At 53.5% G+C, this 21,930-nt stretch overlaps 1 protein-coding gene across 1 annotated transcript in view; it reads right to left on the reverse strand.

The window, feature by feature from the left end:
• The window catches only part of NCOA1 (nuclear receptor coactivator 1), a 60,268-nt gene that overhangs the window by 21,446 nt on the left and 16,892 nt on the right, over window positions 1–21,930 (reverse strand). The window contains 5 exon segments of the mRNA XM_068186664.1: window positions 4,151–5,381; window positions 7,522–7,669; window positions 12,987–13,127; window positions 14,395–14,492; window positions 18,112–18,289. Coding sequence (XP_068042765.1) covers window positions 4,151–5,381; window positions 7,522–7,669; window positions 12,987–13,127; window positions 14,395–14,492; window positions 18,112–18,289 — 1,796 coding nt within the window.

The following is a 21,930-nucleotide window of genomic DNA, read 5'->3' on the forward strand; positions in this document are numbered from 1 at the left end:
TGGGGGAAAATTTGGAAAATGTGGGAAAAAAGGGAAAATGGGGGAAAATGGGGAAAATTAAGAGGGAAAAGAGGGAAAATGAGGGGGAAAATTTGGGGGGAAATGATGAAAATTAGTGGGGAAAATGGGGAAAATTGGGAAAAAGGGAAAACTGGGGGGAAATTGGGAAAATTGGGGGGAAAGTGGAAAATTTGGGAGGAAATTTGGGGGACTTGGGAGGGAATGGGGGAAATGGGGGAAAATGGGAAAAAAGGGGGAAACTGGGGGGAAATGAGGAATAATGAGGGAAAATGGGAAAAATTAGGGAGAAAATGGGGAAAAATTGGGGAAATCTGGAACAAAATGGGGGAAATGAGGAAAATTGGGGGGAAATGGGGAAAATTAGGGGGGAATTGGGAAAAAAAGGGGGGGAAATGGAGGAAAATTGGGAAAATTTTCCAGGATTTCTGGAATTTCTGTACCTGTGGGGGCTCTGGCGGCCGGGCTGGGCTGCAGAGGGGTCACTGCGGCCACTCCGGATATTCCGGATATTCCGGATATTCCGGAGTCGTTCCCAGGAATCGGAGCTGACTTTTCCAGGGAAGGGAGGAGCTGATCCAGCTGCTCCAGCTCGGCCGAGAACTGCGGGGAAAGAGGGAAAAATCCTAGGATCAGCTGGGAAAAATCCCAGAAAAAAATGGGAAAAATCCCAGAATGAATGGGAAAAATCCTGGGATCAGTCGGGGAAAATGCCGGAATAAACTGGGAAAAATCCCGGAATGAATGGGAAAAATCCTGGGGTCAGCCGGGGAAAATGCCGGAATAAACTGGGAAAAATCCCGGAATGAATGGGAAAAATCCTGGGATCAGTTGGAAAAATCCTGGGATCAGCTGGGAAAAATCCCGGAATAAACTGGGAAAAATCCTGGGATCAGCTGGGAAAAATTCCGGAATAAACTGGGAAAAAGTCTGGGATCAACTGGGAAAAATCCCAGAATAAACTGGGAAAAATCCCAGAATGAATGGGAAAACTCCTGGGATCAGCTGGGAAAAATCCCAGAATAAACTGGGAAAAATCCTGGGATCAGCTGGGAAAAGTCCCGGAATAAACTGGGAAAAAGTCTGGGATCAGCTGGGAAAAATCCCAGAATAAACTGGGAAAAATCCCAGAATGAATGGGAAAAATCCTGGGATCAGCTGGGAAAAATTCCAGAATAAACTGGGAAAAATCCTGGGATCAGCTGGGAAAAATCCCAGAATAAACTGGGAAAAATCCCAGAATAAACTGGGAAAAATCCTGGGATCAGTTGGAAAAATCCTGGGATCAGCCAGGGAAAATCCCGGAATAAACTGGGAAAAATCCCAGAATAAACTGGGAAAAAGTCTGGGATCAGCTGGGAAAAATCTCAGAATAAACTGGGAAAAAGCCTGGTATCAGCTGGGAAAAATCCCAGAATAAACTGGAAAAAATCCTGGGATCAGCTGGGAAAAATTCCTGAATAATCTGGGAAAAAGTGTGGGATCAGCTGGGAAAAATCTTGGGATCAGGTGGGAAAAATCCTGGGATCAGTCGGGGAAAATCCTGGAATAAACTGGGAAAAATCCCAGAGTAAACTGGGAAAAAGGCTGGGATCAGCTGGGGAAAATCCCGGAAAAAAATGGGAAAAATCCCAGAATGAATGGGAAAAATCCTGGGATCAGTCGGGGAAAATGCCGGAATAAACTGGGAAAAATCCCAGAATAAACTGGGAAAAATCCCAGAATAAACTGGGAAAAATCCCAGAATAAACTGGGCAAAATCCCAGAATAAACTGGAAAAATGCTGGGATCAGCTGGAAAAAATTGTGGAATGAACTGGGGAAAAGTCTGGGATCAGCTGGGAAAAATCCCGGAATAAACTGGGAAAAATCCTGGGATCAGCTGGGAAAAATCCTGGGATCAGGCAGATCCCAAATTCCTGAAATTCTCAAGAAAAAGAAGGGAAAATCCTGGACTCGGCCAGAGCCCGAATTCCCAGAATTCCCAGGGAAAAGAAGGAAAAATCCTGGAATCAGCTGGATCCCAAATTCCCAGAGTTCCCAAAATTCCCAGGGAAAAGAAGGGAAAATGCTGGAATCAGCCAGAGCTCAAATTCCCGGAATTCCCAAATTTTAAGAGTTTACTCCAAACTCCAAATCCCCGCCCAAAAATCAACAAATCCCACAGAAAAGGTCAACATTCCCAAAGAATTCCTAAGAAATCCCCCCAAAATTCCCAAAAAACCGCGAAAATTTGGGAGGGATTTGGGAAGGAATTCCAGGTTTGGCTGGAATTCCCAGAAAATCCTTGGGAATGTTCAAGGAAGTCTTGGAGCACCTCAAGATTGCGGGATTGGATCAAAACTCCACAAATCCCTCCCAAAATATGCCGGATCTCCAGGATTCCATGAAAATTTGAAGCCAAATCCAGGAAAATTCCCAGAAAATCCTTGGGAATGTCCAAGGAAATCTTGGAGCACCTCAAGATCGTGACTTCGGAATGGGATGGGATCAAAGCTCCACAAATTCCTCCCAAAATATTCCAGATCTCCAGGATTCCATAAAAATGGGGAGCGGAATCCAGGAAAATTCCCAGAAAATCCTTGGGAATGTTGAAGGAAATTCTGGAGCACCTCAAGACCGTGAGTTTGGAATGGGATGGGACCAAAGCTCCATAAATCCCACCCAAACCATTCCAGATCTCCAGAATTCCCCGGCACCGGGAAGCCAAATCCCGGGACAATTCCCAGAAGATCCCTGGGAATGTCCAAGGAAACCTTGGAGCGCCTCCAGTTGGATCTCCAGGATTCCCCGGCACCGGGAAGCCAAATCCTGGGACAATTCCCAGAAGATCCCTGGGAATGTCCAAGGAAACCTTGGGGCGCCTCAAGATGGATCTCCAGGATTCCATGAAATGGGGAGCGGAATTCAGGAAAATTCCCAGAAAATTCCGGGGAATGTCCAAGGAAACCTTGGAGCACCTCAAGTTGGATCTCCAGGATTCCATGAAAATGGGGAGTGGAATCCAGGACAACTCCCAGAAAATTCCTGGGAATGTCCAAGGAAACCTTGGGGCACCTCAAGATGGATCTCCAGGATTCCCTGGCACTGCGAAGCCAAATCCCGGGACAATTCCCAGAGAATCTCTGGGACATCCAAGGAAATCTTGGAGCGCCTCCAGATGGATCTCCAGGATTCCAAGAGAATGGGGAGCAGAATCCAGGAAAATTCCCAGAAAATTCCTGGGAATGCTCAAGGAAACCTTGGGGCACCTCAGGTTGCATCTCCGGGATTCCCCGGCGTCGGGAAGCCAAATCCCGGGACAATTCCCAGAAAATTCCTGGGAATGCCCAAGGAAACCTTGGGGCACCTCAGGTTGGATCTCCGGGATTCCCCGGCACCGGGAAGCCAAATCCCGGGACAATTTCCAGGTAATCTCTGGGAATGTCCAGGGAAACCTTGGAGCACCTCAAGATGGATCTCCAGGATTCCCCGGCACTGCGAAGCCAAATCCCGGGACAATTCCCAGAGAATCTCTGGGACATCCAAGGAAATCTTGGAGCGCCTCAAGATGGATCTCCGGGATTCCCCGGCACCGGGAAGCCAAATCCAGGAAAATTTCCAGAAAATTCCTGGGAATGCCCAAGGAAACCTTGGGGCACCTCAAGATGGATCTCCAGGATTCCATGAAATGGGGAGCAGAATTCAGGAAAATTCCCAGAAAATCCCTGGGAATGTCCAAGGAAACCTTGGAGCACCTCAAGATGGATCTCCGGGATTCCCCAGCACTGCGAAGCCAAATCCCGGGACAATTCCCAGAAAATTCCTGGGAATGTCCAGTGAAATCTTGGAGCACCTCCAGTTGGATCTCCAGGATTCCCCGGCACCGGGAAGCCAAATCCCGGGACAATTCCCAGAAAATCCCTGGGAATGCCCAAGGAAACCTTGGGGCACCTCAGGTTGGATCTCCGGGATTCCCTGGCACTGCGAAGCCAAATCCCGGGACAATTCCCAGAAAATTCCTGGGAATGCCCAAGGAAACCTTGGGGCACCTCAAGATGGATCTCCAGGATTCCCCGGCGTCGGGAAGCCAAATCCCAAGACAATTCCCAGAAAATTCCTGGGAATGTCCAAGGAAAACTTGGGGCACCTCAGGTTGGATCTCCGGGATTCCCCGGCGTCGGGAAGCCAAATCCCGGGACAATTCCCGGGAAACCGGACTCTCCGCCACCCACCTGTCCCGGCGCCTCCACCTTGCCCTCGTCGGCGGCCGGGATTTTGGGGCCGGCGGCCGCGCACGGCTCGGCCGGCTCGCCCTTCTCCGCCTTGGCCTTGCCGTCGTCCGGGCCGAGCGCCGCCGGCGCCGCTCCCGCCTCCTTCTCGTCCTTGTCCAGGAGGTACCGGAGCAGCTGGTGGTCCTTGCATTCCTTCTTCTTCTCCGCCTCGCCGCAGCTCCCGCCGCAACTCCCGGCGTTCTCCTTCCTCTCCTCGCCGCCCAGGGCCGGGATGTCGGAGGGGCTGCCCTCCTGCAGCAGCCGGTGCAGGATCTTGTGCCGCTCCGTCAGCGAGCTGTGCGAGGACGGGCACGCCGGCGCGCCGGGATTCCCGGCCACCCCGGCGCACGCCAGGGAATCCTTGGAGGCGTCGGCGGCGTCGGCGGCGGCGTGGTGCCGCAGCTGCTGCTCGGCCGTGCTGGCCAGCAGCTGCACCAGCCGGTGGCTCGTGCCCTGGGGGCCCTTCGCGGCGCCGTCGGCCGCCTCGGAGCCGTGCGGGATTCCCGGCTCCGGCGTTTTCTCGGCGCCGGCGTTCTCTTGGATCATCTCGCCGAGGATGGAGGAGAGCTCCTTGGCGTCCTTGGGTTCGGCTTTGCCGGCGGCGGCGCGGCCGGGAGAGTTCTGGGAGCTCGGCTGCCTCAAAAACCCCGCGTTGGCCGGAGGCTCCGGAGCGCTGGGAAAAGGCCGGGAATTCCCGGAGGACGAGGAGGAGGAGGAGGAGGAGGCCGGGGAGTGCATGGATGGCGAGAAGGGATTCCCGGGAGGAGCGCGGGATCTGGGAATCAAGCCCGGGCTCCCGCGGTGCCGCGGCGACAGGAATTGCGGCGCCGGAATTCCGGGGCTGTTCATGGGGGAGCTGCCGTGGGACAAAGGGTGGGAATTCCCGGGAGTTTGGCTTAAGGCAACGGTGGATCCCAGCGGATTCCCGAAATTCGCTTGGCCCGAGGCGGAATTCCCGGGATGAGGGGAGGGCGCGACCATGACGGAGCCGTTGGATGGAGGGAGGGAAGCCGGCAGCGCCATTCCCGGTGCCGGAGAAACGTTGGGATTCACCCGGGGAAGGGCCATGCCTGGAGCGGGGGCGTCCTGGGGGGAGAGAATTCCGTGATCCCTGTCGGGGAGAAAACATGGAAAAATCGGGTTTTCCCGGTTTTTGGGGTTCCCCGAAGCAGTTCTGGCAGCAGGAATCCCAAAAATTCCCCTCTTGGAATTCCGGCTGGAAGGAGGAATCCCAAGAATTCCCTGCTCGGAATTCCGGCTGCGCCGACCCTTTTTCCGGGTCGGGAATTCCCAAATGCTGCTCTGAGAACAGCAGGAATCCCAAAAATTCCCTGCTCGGAATTCCGGCTGCGCCGACCCTTTTCCTGGGTCTGGAATTCCCAGATCAGCGTTCCCACCATCCCAGCCCGCTCACGCTGGGAAAAGTCGGTTTTCCCACATTTCTGGGGTCGTTCCAGCATCTCCAGAGGATCGTTTTTCCCAGGAACTGCGACAGAAATTCTTGGGAGGGGAAGATCCCAATTCCAATCCTGATGCTGATCCTAATCCTAATTGCAATCCCAATCCCGATCCTGATTCTGATCCTGATCCTAATCAGAACCCCAATCCCAATCCTTGTCCCAATCCCAATCCCAATCCTGATTCCGATCCCCTTTCCAATCCAAATCCCAAAACCAATACCAATCTAAATCCCAATCCTAATCCCAATTCCAATCCCAGTCCTAGTCCCAATTGTAATCCCAATCCTAATCCCCATCCCAATTCCAATCCTAACCCCAATCCAAATCCCAATTTCAATCCCAATCCTGATCCTGATCCCGATCCCAATTCCAATCCTAACCCCAATCCCAATTCTAATTCTAGACCAATCCCAATCTAAATCCCAGTCCTCATCCTAATTCCAATCCAAATCCCAATCCTAATCTTAATCCCAATCCCACTCCCAATTCCAGACCCAATCCCAATCCCAAACTTAATCCTAATTCCAATCACAATCCGGATCCCAATCCCAATCCTAATCCCAATCCCGATTCTCATCCCAATCCTAATCCCCATCCCAATTCCAATCCTAACCCCAATCCAAATCCTAATTTTAATCCCAATCCTGATCCTGATCCTGATCCCGATCCCAATTCCAATCCTAACCCCAATCCCAATTCTAATTCTAGACCCATCCCAATCTAAATCCCAGTCCTCATCCTAATTCCAATCCAAATCCCAATCCTAATCTTAATCCCAATCCCACTCCCAATTCCAGACCCAATCCCAATCCCAAACTTAATCCTAATTCCAATCACAATCCTGATCCCAATCCCAATCCTAATTCCAATCCCAATCCCAGTCCAAGTCCCAATTCCGATCCCAATCCCAATTCTAATCACAATCCTAATCCCCGTCCCAATTCCAATCCTAACCCCAATCCAAATCCTGATCCTGATCCCGATCCCAATTCCAATCCTAACCCCAATCCCAATTCTAATTCTAGACCAATCCCAATCTAAATCCCAGTCCTAATCCTAATTCCAATCCAAATCCCAGTCCTCATCCTAATTCCAATCCAAATCCCAATCCTAATCTTAATCCCAATCCCACTCCCAATTCCAGACCCAATCCCAATCCCAAACTTAATCCTAATTCCAATCTCAATCCTGATCCCAATCCCAATCCTAATTCCAGTCTCAATCCCAATCCCAGTCCAAGTCCCAATTCCGATCCCAATCCCAATTCTAATCACAATCCTAATCCCTGTCCCAATTCCAATCCTAATCCCATTCCAAATCCTAATCTCAATCCCAATCCCGGTCCTATTACTAATCATAAATTTATTCCTAATTCCAATCCCTGTCCCAGACACGATCCAATCCTGATCCCAATCCCGATCCCAATTTAAATCCCAATCCCAAGCCGGCAATGCCTGGACGAGGTCAAAGCTGCATTTCCGGCAAAAAATTCCTCACCCAGAGTTTGAAAACCCCTGGAAAAATTTTCCTTGGGAAACACCAACATTCCCAAAACCTCCGGAATGCCGGGAAAAAACTCCGAAGCGGGGAAAAAACACCGGGAAGAAAATAAAATCACAAAGCCGGAAAAACCCAGAGCGGGACCGGCGCCTGGAGCTTCATCCCTGCCCCCTCCGGGTGAACCCCGGCGCCGCTCCCGGCCGGAATTCCGGGGAATTCCACGGAGTTCTGCGGGGGGCGGGGGGCGATGGAATTCTGCGGAATCCCGTGGAATTGCGGGAAGGGCCGTACCTGTCGATGACGTGGATGCCCATGATGAAGGGCTGCAGCTCCGGGCTCGAGGGGTAGCAGAGCTTGCACTTGGTGTGGGCGCTCAGCACGGAGCCGTCGCTCAGCGTGAAGCGGTACGAGGGGCTGAAGGCCGCGCCCCGCGTCATCACTGAGGGGAAACACACGGAATTCCAGGGAAAAACGTGGGAAAATCCCAAAAAACCCCAGCAAAATCCCATGAGAATCCTGAAAATCTTGACAGGATAAAGGGACATCCGGCACGGAGCCGTCGCTCAGCGTGAAGCGGTACGAGGGGCTGAAGGCCGCGCCCCGCGTCATCACTGAGGGGAAACACACGGAATTCCAGGGAAAAGCACGGGAAAATCCAAAAAAAATCCCCCCAAAAACCCCAATCTAATTCCAAAAACCACAATGCAATGGAAATCAATCCCAAAAATTCCCAAAAGGACCCAGAGACCATCAGCACGGAGCCGTCGCTCAGCGTGAAGCGGTACGAGGGGCTGAAGGCCGCGCCCCGCGTCATCACTGAGGGGAAACACACGGAATTCCAGGGAAAAACGTGGGAAAATCCCAAAAAACCCCAGCAAAATCCCATGAGAATCCTGAAAATCTTGACAGGATAAAGGGACATCCGGCACGGAGCCGTCGCTCAGCGTGAAGCGGTACGAGGGGCTGAAGGCCGCGCCCCGCGTCATCACTGAGGGGAAACACACGGAATTCCAGGGAAAAGCACGGGAAAATCCAAAAAAAATCCCCCCAAAAACCCCAATCTAATTCCAAAAACCCCAATGCAATGGAAATCAATCCCAAAAATTCCCAAAAGGACCCAGAGACCATCAGCACGGAGCCGTCGCTCAGCGTGAAGCGGTACGAGGGGCTGAAGGCCGCGCCCCGCGTCATCACTGAGGGGAAACACACGGAATTCCAGGGGAAAATATGGGAAAATCCCAAAAAACCCCCCCAAAAACCCCAATCTAATTCCAAAAACCCCAATGCAATGGAAATCAATCCCAAAAATTCCCAAAAGGACCCAGAGACCATCAGCACGGAGCCGTCGCTCAGCGTGAAGCGGTACGAGGGGCTGAAGGCCACGCCCCGCGTCATCACTGAGGGGAAACACACGGAATTCCAGGGAAAAACGTGGGAAAATCCCAAAAAACCCCAGCAAAATCCCATGAGAATCCTGAAAATCTTGACAGGATAAAGGGACACCCGGCACGGAGCCGTCGCTCAGCGTGAAGCGGTACGAGGGGCTGAAGGCCGCGCCCCGCGTCATCACTGAGGGGAAACACACGGAATTCCAGGGAAAAATACGGGAAAATCCAAAAAAAATCCCCCCAAAAACCCCAATCTAATTCCAAAAACCACAATGCAATGGAAATCAACTCCAAAAATTCCCAAAAGGACCCAGAGACCATCAGCACGGAGCTGTCGCTCAGCGTGAAGCGGTACGAGGGGCTGAAGGCCGCGCCCCGCGTCATCACTGAGGGGAGACACACGGAATTCCAGGGAAAAGCACGGGAAAATCCAAAAAAACCCCAGCAAAATCCCATGAGAATCCTGAAAATCTTGACAGGATAAAGGGACATCCGGCACGGAGCCGTCGCTCAGCGTGAAGCGGTACGAGGGGCTGAAGGCCGCGCCCCGCGTCATCACTGAGGGGAAACACACGGAATTCCAGGGAAAAATACGGGAAAATCCCAAAAAATCCCCCCAAAAACCCCAATCTAATTCCAAAAACCCCAATGCAATGGAAATCAACTCCAAAAATTCCCAAAAGGACCCAGAGACCATCAGCACGGAGCCGTCACTCAGCGTGGGTGGGACGAGGGGCTGAGGGTCATCACTGAGGGGAAACACACGGAATTCCAGGGAAATCTCAGGAAATTTCTCGGAAAATCCCCAAAAAATCCCAATCTAATCCCAAAAACACCAATTCAATTCTAATTCGACCCCAAAAATTCCCGAAAGCAGCCAGGGAGAATCAGCACGGAGCCGCCGCTCAGAGTGAAGACGCCGAGGGGCTCGACATTGTGCTGGGGTCTCCACTGAGGGGAAACACACGGAATTCCAGGAAAATCCTGGGAAAAAACCTGACGAAATCCTGAGAAAATCCCAATCTAATCCCAAAAACCCCAATGCAATGGAAATCAATCCCAAAAATTCCCAAAAGGACCCAGAGACCATCAGCACTGAGCCGTCGCTCAGTGTGGGTGGGACGAGGGGCTGAGGGTCATCTCTAAGGAGAAAAACACGGAATTCCAGGGAAATCTCAGGAAATTTCTCAGAAAATCCCCAAAAAACACCAATCTAATCCCAAAAACCCCAATTCAATTCTAAATCGACCCCAAAAATTCCCAAAAGGACCCAGGGAGAATCAGCACGGAGCCGTCGCTCAGCATGAGGGGATGAGGGGCTGAGGGTCATCACTAAGGGCAAACACACGGAATTCCAGGGAAATCTCAGGAAATTTCTGGGAAAATCCCAAAAAAATCCCGATCTTGTCCCCAAAACCCCAATTCAATTATAAATCAACCCCAAAAATTCCCTAAAGGACCCAGGGAGAATCAGCACGGAGCCATCGCTCAGCGTGAAGACGGCGAGGGGCTCGACGTCGTGCTGGGGTCTTCACTGAGGGGAAACACACGGAATTCCAGGAAAATCCTGGGAAAAATCCTGACGAAATCCTGAGAAAATCCCAATCTAATCCCAAAAACCCCAGTCCAATTCTAATTCGACCCCAAAAATTCCCGAAAGGACCCAGAGACCATCAGCACTGAGCCGTCACTCAGCGTGAAAGGGTGAGGGGCTGAGGGCGGAGCTGGGGTCATCACTGAGGGGAAACACACGGAATTCCAGGAAAATCGCAGGAAATTTCTGGGAAAATCCCAAAAAAATCCCAATCTAGTCCCAAAAACCCCAATTCAATTCTAAATCGACCCCAAAAATTCCCAAAAGGACCCAGGGAGAATCAGCATGGAGCCGTCGCTCAGCGTGAAGACGCCGAGGGGCTCAACGTCGTGCTGGGGTCTTCACTGAGGGGAAACACATGGAATTCCAGGAAAATCCTGGGAAAAACCTGACGAAATCCTGAGAAAATCCCAATGTCATCCCAAAAAGCACAATTCAATGGAAATTGATCCCAAAAATTCCCGAAAGGACCCAGAGAGAATCAGCACGGAGCCGTTGCTCAGCATGAGGGGATGAGGGGCTGAGGGTCATCACTAAGGGCAAACACACGGAATTCCAGGGAAATCTCGGGAAATTTCTGGGAAAATCCCCAAAAAATCCCGATCTAATCCCAAAAACCCCAATTCAGTTTTAAATCGACCCCAAAAATTCCTGAAAGGACCCAGGGAGAGTCAGCACGGAGCCGTCGCTCAGCGTTAGGGGATGAGGGGCTGAGGGTCATCACTAAGGGCAAACACACGGAATTCCAGGGAAATCTCGGGAAATTTCTGGGAAAATCCCCAAAAAAATCCCAATCTAATCCCAAAAACCCCAATTCAATTCTAAATTGACCCCAAAAATTCCCAAAAGCACCCAGGGAGAATCAGCACGGAGCCGTCGCTCAGCGTGGGTGGGACGAGGGGCTGAGGGTCATCTCCAAGGAGAAAAACACGGAATTCCAGGGAAATCTCAGGAAATTTCTGGAAAAATCCCAAAAAAATCCCAATCTAGTCCCAAAAACCCCAATTCAATTCTAAATTGACCCCAAAAATTCCCAAAAGGACCCAGGGAGAATCAGCACGGAGCCATCGCTCAGGGGCTCGACGTCCTGCTGGGGTCTTCACTGAGGGGAAACACACGGAATTCCAGGAAAATCCTGGGAAAAATCCTGACAAAATCCTGAGAAAATCCCAATCTAATCCCAAAAACCCCAATGCAATGGAAATCAATCCCAAAAATTCCCAAAAGGACCCAGAGAGAATCAGCACGGAGCCGTCACTCAGCATGAGGGGATGAGGGGCTGAGGGTCATCACTAAGGGCAAACACACGGAATTCCAGGGAAATCTCGGGAAATTTCTGGGAAAATCCCCAAAAAATCCCAATCTAATCCCAAAAACCACAATTCAATGGAAATCAATCCCAAAAATTCCCAAAAGGACCCAGGGAGAATCAGCACGGAGCCGTCGCTCAGCGTGAGGGGGCGAGGGGCTGAGGGCGGAGCTGGGGTCATCACTGAGGGGAAACACACAGAATTCCAGGAAAATCTCAGGAAATTTCTCGGAAAATCCCAAAAAAATCCCAATCTAATCCCAAAAACCCCAATTCAATTCTAAATCGACCCCAAAAATTCCCGAAAGGACCCAGGGAAAATCAGCACAGAGCCATCGCTCAGCGTTAGGGGGCGAGGTGGTGAGGGTGGAGCTGGGGTCATCACTGAGGGGAAACACACGGAATTCCAGGAAAATCCTGGGAAAAATCCTGACGAAATCCTGAGAAAATCCCAATCTAATCCCAAAAACCCCAATGCAATGGAAATCCATTCCAAAAATTCCCAAAAGGACCCAGAGACCATCAGCACTGAGCCGTCACTCAGTGTGGGTGGGACGAGGGGCTGAGGGTCATCTCCAAGGAGAAAAACACGGAATTCCAGGGAAATCTCAGGAAATTTCTGGGAAAATCCCAAAAAAATCCCAATCTAATCCCAAAAACCCCAATTAAATTCTAAATCGACCCCAAAAATTCCCGAAAGGACCCAGGGAGAATCAGCACGGAGCCGTCGCTCAGGGGCTCGACGTCGTGCTGGGGTCTTCACTGAGGGGAAACACACAGAATTCCAGGAAAATCTCAGGAAATTTCTCGGAAAATCCCAAAAAAATCCCAATCTAGTCCCAAAAACCCCAATTCAATTCTAAATCGACCCCAAAAATTCCCGAAAGCACCCAGGGAAAATCAGCACAGAGCCATCGCTCAGCGTTAGGGGGCGAGGTGGTGAGGGTGGAGCTGGGGTCATCACTGAGGGGAAACACACAGAATTCCAGGAAAATCTCAGGAAATTTCTCGGAAAATCCCAAAAAAATCCCAATCTAGTCCCAAAAACCCCAATTCAATTCTAAATCGACCCCAAAAATTCCCGAAAGCACCCAGGGAGAATCAGCACGGAGCCGCCGCTCAGCGTGAAGACGCCGAGGGGCTCGAGGCTGTGTGCCCCGCATCCTCTGAGGGAAAAACCGCTGAATTCCAAGAAAAAAACACGGAAAAACCCCGCCAAAACCCCTCAACAACCCCAAATCCTCACCGCCCCTCACAATAAAACCACCTTACCCTCGCCTCCTCCCAAAAAAAACCCCCGGGCGCTCCCCAAAAAACAACCCCCGCACGCCGATCCCGCCAAAACCCCGCCGCCGCCTTCTCCCGCGCGCTTCCCGAGCCGGCGGGAAAAGACCCCAGAATCCGTGGATTTTTGCCCCCGCTCTCTCCCGGGAGAGGATTCCCGCGGGGAAAAGGCAGCGGGTACCTTCCTGGAAGAGCTGCTTGGCGTAGGAGGGCTCGCGGCCCTGGGGCTGGAAGAAGGCGTAGATGCATTTCCGCACCAGATCCTCCCAGCCCGTCCGGCCGGCGGCGCGCAGCGAGCTGGTGTCGATGGAGATGATTTTTCCTGGGAAAAGGAGAGGGAACGGAGGGGAATTCGGGGGGGGGATTCGGGGGGGAGGTGGGGGCGACGGGAGCGGCCCGAGGGATGGGGCGGTGGGGTGGGAGTGGGACGGGGCTGAAGGGTTCTGGGATTCTTGGATCAGGGATGGGTCAAAATCCATCCCGAGGGACTTTTCATGGGATTCGGGGATGGAAAAGGGAAGGGAGATCCCCAAGGTTCCAAGGGAATTCCTGAAATTCCTTCCCGGAGAGGAGCTGGGATGGGGATGGATCCAACGCCGGGCTGGGAGAGCTGGGAATGGAGGGAATTCCCTGGGAAGGGGGAGGGATTTTGGGAAGGAATTCCCGGCTGGGCTGCAATTCCCAGAGAATTCCTGGGAGCGTCCAAGGAAAAGTTGGATCCACCTGGGATTGTGGGGCTGGAATGGGATTGGATTGAAGCCCCATGGATCCCATCCCAAACCATCCCAGGATTCTGGGACCCAGGACACTCAGGATCCATCCCGAGGGATTTTTATGGGATTCTGGGATGGAAAAGGGAAGGGAGATCCCCAAGGTTCCAAGGGAATTCCCAAAATTCCTTTCCGGAGAGGAGCTGGGATGGGGATGGATCCAACGCCGGGCTGGCAGAGATGGGAATGGAGGGAATTCCCTGGGAAAGGGGAGGGATTCAGGAAGGAATTCCCGGCTGGGCTGCAATTCCCAGAGAATTCCTGCAAGTGTCCAAGGAAAAGTTGGATCCACCTCGGATTTCAGGGCTGGAATGGGATGGGGTTGAAGCCCCATGGATCCCATCCCAAACTGTCCCGGGATTCTGGGACCCAGGACACTCAGGCTCCATCCCGAGGGATTTTTATGGGATTTGGGGATGGAAAAGGGAAGGGAGATCCCCAAGGTTCCAAGGGAATTCCCAAAATTCCTTCCCAGAGAGGAGCTGGGATGGGGATGGATCCAACGCCGGGCTGGGAGAGCTGGGAATGGAGGGAATTCCCTGGGAAAGGGGAGGGATTTTTGGGAAGGAATTCCCGGCTGGGCTGGAATTCCCAGAGAATTCCTGGGAGCGTCCAAGGAAAAGTTGGATCCACCTGGGATTGTGGGGCTGGAATGGGATGGGATTGAAGCCCCATGGATCCCATCCCAAACCATCCCAGGATTCTGGGACCCAGGACACTCAGGATCCATCCCGAGGGATTTTTATGGGATTCTGGGATGGAAAAGGGAAGGGAGACCCTTCCCGGAGTCCCGAATTCCCGGGAATGTTTGGGATGTACCTGTGGTGTCCTGCTTGGTGACGAAGGACTCGGCCGGGGCCGGGGCGGCCGGGCGCGGCAACCGCCGGGCGATGCAGATCAGACACGACTGGAAATCTGGGAAAAACACCGGGAAAAACACCGGGAATGCCGGAACCGTCCCGGCTTCCAGCTCAAACCCCGCCCCCGGATGCGATTCCCTGCCCTGGAAGTGTTTTCCTGGAGGAATTCTCCGTCCCCGCTGAGGAAACGGGATTGAATTCCCAGAAATTCCCTGGGAAAAGCTTGGGGGGTTTAACTGGGGAGGGTTCTGGGATGCGGCGGAGTTGGGATGATGGAATCCCAGCTTGAAGCGGGGATTGCTGGGATTTGGTCCCAAAACATCGGGATTTGGCCCTTCCGGGCAGGAGATCCTGCGGGAATTGGGGGATTCATCCCGGGGATGCGGTGGGAAGAGATGGACGGGGCAGGGAAAAGGGGACTCGGAGCAGGGGAGCGACGAGGGATCCGGCCCTGTCCGCAGTCCCAATCCCAATCCCAATCCCAATCCCGGGCCTGCATTCCCAACCCCAACCCAAATCCCAATCCCAATCCCAATCCCAATCCCAGGCCTGCATTCCCAACCCCAACCCAAATCCCAATCCCAATCCCAATCCCAATCCCGGGCCTGCATTCCCAACCCCAACCCCAATCCCAATCCCAATCCCAATCCCAATCCCAATCCCAATCCCGGGCCTGCATTCCCAATCCCAACCCCAATCCCAATCCCAATCCCGGGCCTGCATTCCCAATCCCAACCCCAATCCCAATCCCAATCCCGGGCCTGCATTCCCAATCCCAACCCCAATCCCAATCCCGGGCCTGCATTCCCAATCCCAATCCCAATCCCAATCCCAATCCCGGGCCTGCATTCCCAACCCCAACCCCAATCCTAATCCCAATCCCGGGCCTGCATTCCCAATCCCAATCCCAATCCCAATCCCAATCCCAATCCCGGGCCTGCATTCCCAATCCCAATCCCAATCCCAATCCCAATCCCAATCCCAATCCCGGGCCTGCATTCCCAATCCCAATCCCAATCCCAATCCCAATCCCAGGCCTGCATTCCCAAGCCCAACCCCAATCCTAATCCCAATCCCGGGCCTGCATTCCCAACCCCAACCCCAATCCCAATCCCAATCCCAACCCCAATCCCTATCCTGGGCCTGCATTCCCAACCCCAACCCCAATCCCAATCCCAATCCCAATCCCGGGCCTGCATTCCCAACCCCAACCACAATCCCAATCCCAATCCCAATCCCAATCCCGGGCCTGCATCCCCAACCCCAACCCCAACCCCAACCCCAATCCCGGGCCTGCATTCCCAGTCCATCCCCACTGTGCTCCATCCCATCCCGTCCCAACTCCATCCCAAATCCCATCCCAATCCCAATCCTGCACTGCATTCCCATCCCAACCCCAATCCGATCCCAACTCCAATCCCAACCCCAATCCCATCCCGATCCCATCCCAATCCCAACCCCAATCCCATCCCGATTCCATCCCAATCCCAACCCCAATCCCATCCCGATCCCATCCCAATCCCATCCCAACTCCAATCCCAACCGGAATTCCCATCCCAATCCCAATCCCAATCCCAATCCCAATCCCATTCCAACCCCAATCCCATCCCGATCCCATCCCAATCCCAAACCCAATCCCATCCCGATCCCTACCCAATCCCAACCCCAATCCCATCCCGATTCCATCCCAATCCCAAACCCAATCCCATCCCGATCCCATCCCAATCCCAACCCCAATCCCATCCCAATCCCAAACCCAATCCCATCCCGATGCCATCCCAATCCCATCCCAACCCCAATCCCATCCCCATCCCATCCCGATCCCATCCCGATCCCATCCCAATCCCAAACCCAATCCCATCCCAATCCCATCCCGATCCCATCCCAACCCCAATCCCATCCCGATCCCATCCCGAACCCAATCCCATCCCGATCCCATCCCAATCCCAAACCAAATCCCATCCCGATGCCATCCCGATCCCATCCCAACTCCAATCCCAACACGAATTCCAGTCCCAATCACAAACCCAATCCCGATCCCAATCCTAATCCCAATCCCATCCCGATCCCATCCCAACCCAATCCCATCCTGATCCCATCTCAATCCCATCCCAACTCCAAGCCCAACCCGAATTGCAGTCCCAATCCCAACCCCAATCCCGATCCCAACCCCAATCCCATCCCATCCCAATCCCAACCCCAATCCCATCCCAACTCCAATCCCAACCCCAATCCCATCCTGATCCCATCCCAATCCCAACCCGAACTCCAATCCCAACCCCAATCCCATCCCGATCCCATCCCGACCCCATCCCAACCCCAACTCCAACCCCAATCCCATCCCGACCCAAATCCCATCCCAACTCCAATCCCAACCCCAATCCCATTCGAATCCCATCTCGACCCCAATCCCATCCCGATCCCATCCCGACCCCATCCCAACCCCAACTCCAACCCCAATCCCATCCCGATCCCATCTCAACCCCAATCCCATCCCGATCCCATCCCGACCCCATCCCAACCCCAACTCCAACCCCAATCCCATCCCGATCCCATCCCAACCCCAATCCCATCCCGATCCCATCCCGAACCCAATCCCATCCCGATCCCATCCCAATCCCAAACCAAATCCCATCCCGATGCCATCCCGATCCCATCCCAACTCCAATCCCAACACGAATTCCAGTCCCAATCACAAACCCAATCCCGATCCCAATCCTAATCCCAATCCCATCCCGATCCCATCCCAACCCAATCCCATCCTGATCCCATCTCAATCCCATCCCAACTCCAAGCCCAACCCGAATTGCAGTCCCAATCCCAACCCCAATCCCGATCCCAACCCCAATCCCATCCCATCCCAATCCCAACCCCAATCCCATCCCAACTCCAATCCCAACCCCAATCCCATCCTGATCCCATCCCAATCCCAACCCGAACTCCAATCCCAACCCCAATCCCATCCCGATCCCATCCCGACCCCATCCCAACCCCAACTCCAACCCCAATCCCATCCCGACCCAAATCCCATCCCAACTCCAATCCCAACCCCAATCCCATTCGAATCCCATCTCGACCCCAATCCCATCCCGATCCCATCCCGACCCCATCCCAACCCCAACTCCAACCCCAATCCCATCCCGATCCCATCTCAACCCCAATCCCAACCCAAACCCCAATCCCATCCTGATCCCAATCCCATCCCAACCCCAATCCCATCCCAACCCCAATCCCATCCCGATCCCATCCCGATCCCATCCCGATCCCATCCCGACCCCAATCCCAACCCAACCCCAATCCCAACCCCAATCCCATCCCAATCCCATCCCAACCCCAATCCCATCCCGACCCCAATCCCAACCCAACTCCAATCCCATCCCAACCCCAATCCCAACCCCAATCCCAACCCCAATCCCATCCCAACTCCAATCCCAACCCCAATCCCAACCCAACCCCAATCCCAACCCCAATCCCATCCCAATCCCATCCCCAATCCCATCCCGATCCCATCCCAATCCCATCCCCAACCCCAATCCCAACCCCAATCCCATCCCGATCCCATCCCCAATCCCATCCCAATCCAATCCCAACCCCCAACCCCATCCCGATCCCATCCCGACCCCATCCCCACCCCAACCCCCAAGCCCACAGCCGCTCCCGCTCCGGGGCGCACCCCTCTCCCTCCTCCTGGAAGGCGCGGGGCTGGCTGACGGTGAAGCACTGCATGGCCTCGTAGCGCTGCCGCAGCTCCGCCTGCTCCGCGCCCGCCTCGTCCGGCGGCCGCACCAGCATCCGGCACTGGAACGTGCGGCTGCCGCGCCGCGGCGCCTCCTGCGGCCACGGCACCCCGTTCACTGGGAAACACCCGGGAAAAAAATGGGAATTAGGGACATGGGAGCGATCCCAAATCGTGGAATTCCCCAAGAGCCCCGGGATCTGCAGGATCTTCAGGCAGGGCACCTGATCACCTTGGGAAAATGGGAAAAAATGGGAATGAGGGACATGGGAATTCCCAAAGATCCCCAGGACCCTGCGGGATCTGCAGGCACGGCACCCGATCACTGGGGAAAACGGGGAAAAAATGGGAATGAGGGACACGGGAATTCCCAAGATCCCCGGGATCTGCAGGATCTGCGGCCACGGCACCCCGATCACCGGGAAAACCCGGAAAAATTGGGAATGAGGGACATGGGAGTGATCCCAAATCGTGGAATTCCCAAAGATCCCAGAGATCTGCAGGATCTTCAGGCACGGCACCCGATCACTGGGAAACACCCGGGAAAAAAACGGGAATTAGGGACATGGGAGTGATCCCAAATCGTGGAATTCCCAAAGAGCCCTGGGATCTGCGGGATCTGCGGCCACGGCACCCGATCACTGGGGAAACGGGGAAAAAATGGGAATGAGGGACATGGGAATTCCCAAAGATCCCCGGGATCTGCGGGATCTTCAGGCACGGCACCCGATCACTGGGAGAACGGGAATAAATGGGAATGAGGGACACGGGAATTCCCAAAGATCCCTGGAGATCTGCAGGATCTGCGGCCACGGCACCCGATCACTTGGAAAACGGGAAAAAATGGGAATGAGGGACACGGGAACTCCCAAAGATCCCCGGGATCTGCGGGATCTGTGGCCACGGCCCCCGATCACTGGGGAAACGGGAAAAAAATGGGAATGAGGGACACGGGAGTGATCCCAAATCGTGGAATTCCCAAAGATCCCCAGGATCTGCGGCCACGGCACCCGCTCACTGGGAAAACGGGAAAAAAATGGGAATGAGGGACATGGGAATTCCCAAAGATCCCCGGGATCTGCGGGATCTTCAGGCACGGCACCCGATCACTGGGAAAACGGGAAAAAATGGGAATGAGGGACACGGGAATTCCCAAAGATCCCCGGGATCTGCAGGATCTGAGGCCACAGCACCCGATCACTGGGAAAACCCGGAAAAATGGGAATGAGGGACACGGGAATTCCCAAAGATCCCCGGGATCTGCAGGATCTGCGGCCACGGCACCCGATCACTGGGAAAACCCGGAAAAATGGGAATGAGGGACATGGGAATTCCCAAAGATCCCTGGGATCTGCAGGATCTGCGGCCACGGCACCCGATCACTGGGGAAATGGGAAAAAATGGGAATGAGGGACACGGGAATTCCCAAAGATCCCCGGGATCTGCGGGATCTGCGGCCACGGCACCCGATCACTGGGAAAACCCGGAAAAATGGGAATGAGGGACACGGGAGTGATCCCAAATCGTGGAATTCCCAAAGATCCCGGAGATCTGCAGGATCTGTGGGCACGGCACCCGATCACTGGGAAAACCCGGGAAAAATGGGAATGAGGGACATGGGAATTCCCAAAGATCCCCGGGATCTGCGGGATCTGCGGCCACGGCACCCGATCACCGGGAAAACCCGGAAAAATGGGAATGAGGGACACGGGAATTCCCAAAGATCCCCGGGATCTGCAGGCACGGCACCCGATCACTGGGAAAACCCGGAAAAATGGGAATGAGGGACACGGGAATTCCCAAAGATCCCCGGGATCTGCGGCCACGGCACCCGATCACTGGGAAAACCCGGAAAAAATGGGAATGAGGGACACGGGAGTGATCCCAAATCATGGAATTCCCAAAGATCCCGGAGATCTGCAGGATCTGCAGCCACGGCACCCGATCACTGGGAAAATGGGGAAAAATGGGAATGAGGGACATGGGAATTCCCAAAGATCCCCGGGACCTGCGGCATCTGTGGCCACGGCACCCAATCACTGGGAAAACCCGGAAAAATGGGAATGAGGGACACGGGAGTGATCCCAAATCGTGGAATTCCCAAAGATCCCCGGGATCTGCAGGATCTTCAGGCACGGCACCCGATCACTGGGAAAATGGGAAAAATGGGAATGAGGGACACGGGAATTCCCAAAGATCCCCGGGATCTGCAGGATCTTCAGGCACGGCACCCGATCACTGGGGAAAACGGGAAAAATGGGAATGAGGGGACATGGGAATTCCCAAAGATCCCTGGGATCTGCGGCCACGGCACCCGATCACTGGGAAAAACGGGAAAAATGGGAATGAGGGACACGGGAATTCCCAAAGATCCCTGGGATCTGCGGCCACGGCACCCGATCACTGGGAAAACCCGGGAAAAATGGGAATGAGGGACATGGGAGTGATCCCAAATCGTGGAATTCCAAAAGATCCCCGGGATCTGCGGCCACGGCACCCGATCACTGGGAAAACCCGGAAAAATGGGAATGAGGGACATGGGAATTCCCAAAGATCCCCGGGATCTGCGGCCACGGCACCCGATCACTGGGAAAACCCGGAAAAATGGGAATGAGGGACACGGGAGTGATCCCAAATCGTGGAATTCCCCAAGATCCCCGGGATCTGTGGGATCTGCGGCCACGGCACCCGATCACTGGGAAAACCCGGAAAAATGGGAATGAGGGACACGGGAATTCCCAAAGATCCCTGGGATCTGCAGGATCTGCAGGCACGGCAGCCGATCACTGGGGAAACCCGGAAAAATGGGAATGAGGGACACAGGAATTCCCAAAGATCCCCGGGATCTGCGGGATCTGCAGCCACGGCACCCGATCACTGGGAAAATGGGAAAAAATGGGAATGAGGGACATGGGAATTCCAAAGATCCCGGAGATCTGCAGGATCTGCGGCCACGGCACCCGATCACTGGGAAAACGGGAAAAAAATGGGAATGAGGGACACGGGAATTCCCAAAGATCCCCGGGATCTGCAGCCACGGCACCCGATCACTGGGAAAACGGGAAAAATGGGAATGAGGGACACGGGAGTGATCCCAAATCGTGGAATTCCCAAAGATCCCCGGGATCTGCGGCCACGGCACCCGATCACTGGGAAAACGGGAAAAAATGGGAATGAGGGACACGGGAATTCCCAAAGATCCCCGGGATCTGCAGCCACGGCACCCGATCACTGGGAAAACGGGAAAAATGGGAATGAGGGACACGGGAGTGATCCCAAATCGTGGAATTCCCAAAGATCCCCGGGATCTGCGGCCACGGCACCCGATCACTGGGAAAACCCGGAAAAATGGGAATGAGGGACATGGGAATTCCCAAAGATCCCTGGGATCTGCAGGATCTGCGGCCACGGCACCCGATCACAGGGAAAACGGGAAAAAATGGGAATGAGGGACATGGGAATTCCCAAAGATCCCCAGGATCTGCAGGATCTGCGGCCATAAAATAAAATAAAATAATAAAATACAATACAATAAAATAAAATAAGACAAAATGAAATGAAATAAAATAAAATAAAACAAATTAAAGTAACGTAACGTACAATAAATTCTGATAAAACGAATTAAAATGAAATAGAATAAAATAAAATAAAATGAAATAAAATAATAAAATTAAATTAAAGTAAATTTAAAAAAATAATAAAATAAAATAAAATAAAATAAAATAAAACGCAATAAAATAAAATAAAATTAAACAAAAT

Source organism: Anomalospiza imberbis, chromosome 3 (genome assembly GCF_031753505.1).
Source record: "Anomalospiza imberbis isolate Cuckoo-Finch-1a 21T00152 chromosome 3, ASM3175350v1, whole genome shotgun sequence".
NCBI lineage: Eukaryota > Metazoa > Chordata > Aves > Passeriformes > Viduidae > Anomalospiza > Anomalospiza imberbis.